Source organism: Prosopis cineraria, unplaced genomic scaffold (genome assembly GCF_029017545.1).
Source record: "Prosopis cineraria cultivar Desert tree isolate PC_DT_omini unplaced genomic scaffold, ASM2901754v1 PC6, whole genome shotgun sequence".
NCBI lineage: Eukaryota > Viridiplantae > Streptophyta > Magnoliopsida > Fabales > Fabaceae > Prosopis > Prosopis cineraria.
This window is the reverse complement of record NW_026555337.1, coordinates 29,937,066-29,944,200: the sequence shown is the minus strand read 5'-3', so window position 1 is coordinate 29,944,200 and position 7,135 is coordinate 29,937,066. Positions and strand designations below refer to the sequence as shown.

Here is a 7,135-nt window from a genome sequence, read left to right as displayed (position 1 = left end):
ATTTTGTCTAGTAATGCGGAGTGTACTATTACGTTCTTGTGAGCTCGGGAGTGTCTCTAAACTCTAATGAGTACGCCTTGCTGGAGTAATTGGTTTTTTTCTTTAAAGAAAAATATAATGTTAATAATAGTTTCCTCCTTGGTGTCATACATTCAAATTATTATTTATTTATTATTTTTAAATAAAAATACAAAGAAAAAAATGGATATCTATAGTACGGCAGTTAAACCACAAAATAGCAAACTTAAAAAATAAAAAAAGGCTTAAATGTATAAAAAAAGTCCTTGAACTTTGAGATAGTTGCATATAACGTCCTTCATCTTTGAAAAATTAAAATTAACCCTTAATCTTTAATTTTGTTCTTCAAAGCCCCTATTGTTAATTATGTTATAAGGGTTAAAATATCATTTAATTAAAAAATATTATTAAATAAAAGTATTATCTTGTAGAGATATTTATAATCAATTTCTTATATTTTTTGGATAGTTAAGGTATTGATAGCTAAAAAAATGTTATTTTTACTATATACATTTTTAAATATTTACATTATATTAGCTGTATCTATGTCTTTTTGTTATCAATAGGGCATAGTTCTATTGTTTTAACGGATAAATCTTCATTTATATTTCTAGGTTAGACTAATATAATGTACATGGTTAAAATATTTAAAATTTTAAATATTCTAGGTTAGAGTAATTTTTCCTTTAACACAAAAAAAACTACAAACTATTGATAATAAAAAATAATAAAAGTAATATAAAAGTAAATATTTAAAATTCTATACGGTGATGATGACACTTTTTTGGCTATTAATACTATAACTATTCAAACAATATAAAAAATTGATTAGTCATAGTTTTACAATACAATATTTTGTTTAATAGCACTTTTTAGTTAAATGAAATTTTAACTCTTAGAAAAAAAATATAATTAATAGTAGTGTTTTGAAAAACAAAATTAAAGGTTTAATTATAAATGTTTAAAGGTGAAATGTAATATGCAATTACTTCAAAATTTAGAGAAGTTTTACGTATTTTTACTTAAAAACACGGCATAGTTACATTACATGATTGCATATATAAACCTGAAGCCTCTATTTTGTGAAACTATTGAATTTTATCAATATTTAAAAATTATCATAGAACAATTTTCTCTAAAATTTTGAAATAATACTCACAATAAAAACTCACATATGTTATATCCTTAAAAATTTTGAGATTGGATGATTTTTAAGTATCATGTGACAAAATTTCTTATACTCATTCCATCTAATTGAACAATTATTATCATGTCATGTGAGATATATATTGAGTGAATAGATATATGCTACTCAGATCCAAATCCTTTTGAATGTTGTGACATATCTAGCATTGGAGTAGCTGAGTACTCCCTCCGTTAAAAAATATAAGGTATTTTAACCGAATATCATCTCTTAATAAAGTAACTACTTATCTTTAAACTAACCCATCTTTTCATATTTACCCCTATTTAATGAAGTATTTTATCTTAAAAAATATAAAGTAATATATTTAACAGGGGAACTTAAAAAAAGATAATGATCACGTCTTAAAAGATTCAAAATATTTTATATTTTTTAATATCAAACTATTAAAAAAATATGAAGGACGAGTATTTATTAAGGGGATGGTACCTGTTTAAGTTTGGTTTTCAAAACCGGAGTCCCTAAATTTGTTGTTTAGCTCTTCTTTCATTCATTGTTCTTATACTGTAACATTGCTAGCTTGATTAATTGAATCGCATTATGCGAAGCGTCCTGGACATTATTAGATGCTCAATTTTTAGTTGCTTTTTGATTATTTAACCTCTTTAATTAATAATTAATTAACGGGTGATCAAAATTTTATTTTACTGAATGCTCAAAATGACAGTTGGGTCGAATTAATATCAGTTAAATTCTCGATAATGTTTTTTGAAATGTAAGTTAAAAATATCAATCCAAATTATTATAGATTTAGGAGTTTCAATTACAGATAAATATTTAAATATCAAATGTAACTTTTAGATATTGTAATAGAAATTTTTATTTGTTACTGTTTGAATTGATATTTATAATTCATTTTATAAAAAAATTATTGAGGATTTAATTGATATTAATTTACTATTTTGAAACCTAACTATCATTTTTCTGTTAATGAAGAGTTAGTTATTTGGGTCAAGTTTGACGAGCCAATTTAAAGAAAGTCAAGGTCAAGTTTTGTTATATGAGCTTTTTTAAAGAAGTAGAATGCTTCAATTCTAATACGAGTAGCTCGGCCCTAATTAAACCTGACTTGAATAAGCTTGACCATTAAAATTTATAACTTTATATACATATAAAGTTAATAATTTTAGTCAAACTTAATGAGTTAGTCCAAACCTACCCTAAAAAAAATAGAATACCTTTAACCTAATTTAAATAAATCTTGTTAAATTGGACTAGATTTGAATAAACTTGACTTGGTCGAATTATTGGTTTCAGCCGCATGTTGTCTTCTGTGCCACTACAGTTGCTGAAATTATCGGTCTTATCCAAGGGCTAAGCATTTGCTGGGGTACAGGCTTTCGGAATATCAGTGCTTTCATGGACCGTGGCAAAGCAATTAACATCATTTTGAAGCTGGATGAAGGGGACCCACCCCTCGCGAGACGTTATTGGTAAGCTTGATCCCCATATCAGAGAGATTGGACTACCACAATCAATCTGTGCTATAGCTAGCGAAGCTAACACTGTTGCAGATTCTCTTGCCAAATTTTCTCACAATTTAGATACTACTTTTTGTCTCTTTTTACAAGGGGTGGATAATCATGATAGAGGAGTAGGCTAGTTTGTTACTATTTTGCTGTTTCAGACCTCGGCAATGTTCTGGTTGTAGTCTGTTTCAGTTTATATTAAAAATTTGGCCAAAAACAGGTTTATATTAAAAAAAAAGGCCTAAATAAAGAAAAACATTACTAAATTTAACTGGTTTATTCAATAAACTATAACAAATTTGTTGTTATTGAGACTATTAGTAAGTAAACTAATTTTTAGTGAATAAATAATTGAGTAAAATACTTTAATGTCTCATTTGCTTTACCTTAATTCAAAAATATAAGTTATTTTTAACCGAATCTCACCCCAATAAAGTAATTACTTACTTTTTAACTAATCTTATCTTTTATATTTACCTCTATTAAACAACCTAAAATAAATATAAAGTCATTATTGATGAGGTATTTTTGAAAAAAATATAATGATTATACTTTAAAAGACTAAAAATAATTTATATTTTTAAACATCCAACTCTTTAAAAAATACCTTACATTTTTTAACGGAGGGAGTATAGTTTTTTTTTTAATATATGAAACCTATTTGAACACATCATAGTATAAATAATTACAAAACAGAAATGACCCCTTTATTTTTAAGATTTCATTTCCATCTATCTAACCATTAGTCTACCGTTAAATTATATATATTGAATCGAGATACCCTTTCTATAAATATAAATGTTTACAAATCATTTAGATTAACCAAAAAATTAATACATATATATTTTTTTGTTTTATTTAAATTTTAAATTTTTTAGTTATTTAGAAATATTTATTTAGTAACATTTTCGAAAATCTAAATATATAAATTAGCTAAAATAATATTTCAAACACGAAGTTAAAAACGCCAAATGATCTCATAAAAAAAATTAACGAATTAGGATTATTATAATTATTTACTCAATATAATAATATATATTTACTTTTTCAAAAAATTTAAATAATTTTAGCACAAAATTTTAAATAAATATCAAAAAACTTAATTATCTAAACTTTTTAAATTGGATAAGAGAGTAGACAATTAGATTATAAGGGGAAAATAATAATTTTAAATTTATCAACAAAAATGAACATAAAAAATTAAATATTTTAGAATATTTAACAGAATATTTCTAACATTATTAAAAATTAGACTAAAGTTAAGTAGAGGGGAGGCATTGTAATTTTTTTTAAAAAAAGAAAGGAAGTCATTGTATTTTACTCTAAATAATTTCACTTAATTGGTTAATATTCAATATTTGAAATTTTTGAGATAATTTTTCCAATATATTTGTGCTAGTTTAAAAATTAGTCTGCATTTGTCAAGAAAATCAAAAATAGCATTTATCTGGATGTACGAGAACTGTTAATTTTAATTATTTATTTAAAATTATGGTTGAAGAGTGAATGCAAGTATTATTTATAAGACACTTCTAACATGTTTTATTATAATAAAAAAAATTTAAAACTCATTAACTTTGTTTAAAAATTAAATAATTTTTCAACTTGCTCCCATTATATGTGTGTGTGTATATATATATACACTTTAACAATATATTTTCTCTCTCCAACATTTATTGGAGGTTAAATAAAAAAAATTATAATTAAAATTTCATAAGATAACTTATGAATAGGACTAAAAAACTTTTCTTTCTTTACCTTATAAATATGACTAAATGGAATGTCAATATATAAAATTTAGTCCATTAACTTATTAATCATCGTTGTACGATGAGATCGGATACAAACATAGCATTTACTTGCTTTATTCTATCCAGCATCCACTAGAACTTTTCTGCCAATTTAGATCTAGAATATTTTGGAATAATCAAAATTTTAGATGAAGAAAAAGAAAAATTCGGCAGTTATACCAGAAAATAGCAAACTTAAAAAAAATACGGCACAGTTACATTACATTATTGCATATGCCATGTACATAACCCTGAAGTCTCTATTTTATGAACTATTACATTACAGTAATCCATATTGGATGCATGTAGAAATTATTGCTGGATTAAGAGATCTGAAATTGAAAGGACAGTCCAGAACTACCCAACTTCTCTTCCATTACTTTGGACAATTTCTCTATCATCCATGGAGATAAATGATTAACCCAATCACCCACTTCACCTTTCCTAAAGAAATCCTTCTTTTCAATCCTAAGGCCTATTTTTTCAATCTTGTTCACTTCCAAGTCCTTCATCTTTTGAAAGCTGCAGAGCTCAATTATGTTTTCAATAACACCATCCCTTTCCTCCTCTGAATTGAATGGGCAGTTCAAGAACTCAGCCATTCTTTTCAAGTAGAATTTGATATCTCCTTTCAAATTCTCATACCTTAAAAACAGAATCTTGTTCGGAGACTGTTTGCTTTCTCTCCAATAACCCAACATATTTATCCAAAATGGGCCAAACTGATAAATCCCTTTTGAGTACCTGTCAAATGCTTCCTCACATGATAATTTGGGCAAAGATGGTGCTTTGACTTTGTTGGCAAAATGCCAAAATGACACAAAATTATCAAATGGATTACGACATATATAAATTATCTTGCATTTGGATTTGATAATTGAGTCCGACAATACATGAAATGGAACATGGGTACTAAAAAGTCTTGGTTTAGGCAAATTGGAGAGATCAGGATTTTGGTTATCTACATAATAATTGAACTCAAAGGATTGAACTAGCTCATGCGCATTGGAAACAAGTAAAGGATGGTTATTTTGTGAAGGAGAGAATACCTTGCGATTAACAATGGCAAAAGTAAGGGCTTTCAACCATGTTGTTCCAGATTTTTGTAAGCTGGCTAGAACAACATCATCATCTCTCGCTTGGAAGTGCTTTTGGAAGTAGCATATCGGTTGGATTCGATTTGTTGGAACCCAAAAGTCTTTGTATAAATAGAGATATGGGTTAATCGAACCCTTCTCTCTAGGAAGAGAAAGAAGCAGTGCTTTACATTCTTGGCTAAGCTTTTCATACTCTTCATCGTAAGCCTCATTTTCCAGCTCAACATTTGCTTGGTTTTTTGTGAACGAAGTGGTGGTGGTTTCAGCCATAAGAGGTCGGAGTTCACTAGCAATCAAAGGTTCCAATATATTTAAATACTCAAGTCTCCAATATTTGTAGTATTACTGGGCTGAGGATGCAATTTTAAGGTGACTTGAAAAGGGCAATCAATCAAGAAAAAAAGTGTTGCAATAGGTTTCAAAAAAGTGGGGTCCATTGTTAAAGGACGAGAAAAAAATATTAGATTAAATGGCAAAAATATTTTGAAATTTTTTTTCAAAAACATCTAGCATTTTAAACTTTTTATTGGAGCATTTTTGCCCTAAAAGTTTCAAAAACATAGTATTTTTGTCCCACTGTTAAAAATTCCTAACATTGACTATTAACTAAAGTTTGACCAGAGTACTTTTGATTTTGCCTTCCTTTGTTTTTGTGTTTTTCAGTACTCGTTTTCATCTGTTGGAAGTAGTAAAGTTAAAGAATTCACTAGAAGATGAAATCAAAAACTAAACATAGAAGGAAGGAAAGAAAAAAAAATACAAAAATATTTTTAGTCAAACTTGAGTTTAATGATCAACGTTAGGAATGTTTAATAGTAGGATAAAAATACTCTATTTTTAAAACTTTCAGAGTAAAAATACTCTAAAAAATATTTAGGATACCAAATGTCCTTAGAAAAGTTTTAGAATATTTTTGCCCTTTAACTCAAAAATGTTCAATGTGAGAGTATTTCAAATTCTTCATCGTAAACTAATTCTAATCAAATTTATTTTAAATATTAGTGGAGAGATTCTCACTAAGAAGGAGAGGAAAAACCTTAGAGGTTTCCAAAACCTTAATGGTTTTAGAGAGACACATCTCTCACTCGGACTAAACACCAAGTTATATGTCATTTTCTTTACAATTTAATGATCAAATTTCTAAGTGAAATGACTTAATATATATATATATATATATAAACTATTTTTACTCCCCTGAGTCTATTATTGTGCCATTTTCTCTACACATATCGATTGACTTAGAATTATCATTATAACATTATCTAAAATTTTATTATATTCCATCAATTGTATTTGTGAGGAATTAGGGGGGATTTTGTCATCCTTTTCATAAAATTTCATGATTACTCAACACTTATTGCATTTACAAACCTCAATATTTGTTTGTTGTATAGGCTAAAAATAAATGCATATTTAAATTTAAATAAAATAATTATATATATATATATATTATGGACATATAATAGGTAAATAACTTAGGTTTATTTGATTGAATCCATAATACATTATTTTTATTATTAATAATGATCTAACAACTCGCCATCCTCAATGAATTGT

The 7,135-nt window shown here is 26.6% G+C and overlaps 1 protein-coding gene across 1 annotated transcript; it reads right to left on the bottom strand.

The window, feature by feature from the left end:
• Nucleotides 1–4,543: 4,543 nt before the first annotated feature.
• LOC129312448 (cytosolic sulfotransferase 15-like) lies at nt 4,544–5,859 on the bottom strand. Its single transcript, XM_054955073.1, has one exon. The coding sequence runs from the start codon at nt 5,846–5,848 to the stop codon at nt 4,805–4,807; it is 1,044 nt and encodes a 347-aa protein (XP_054811048.1). The 5' UTR covers nt 5,849–5,859; the 3' UTR covers nt 4,544–4,804.
• Between the last annotated feature and the right edge of the window lie 1,276 nt (nt 5,860–7,135).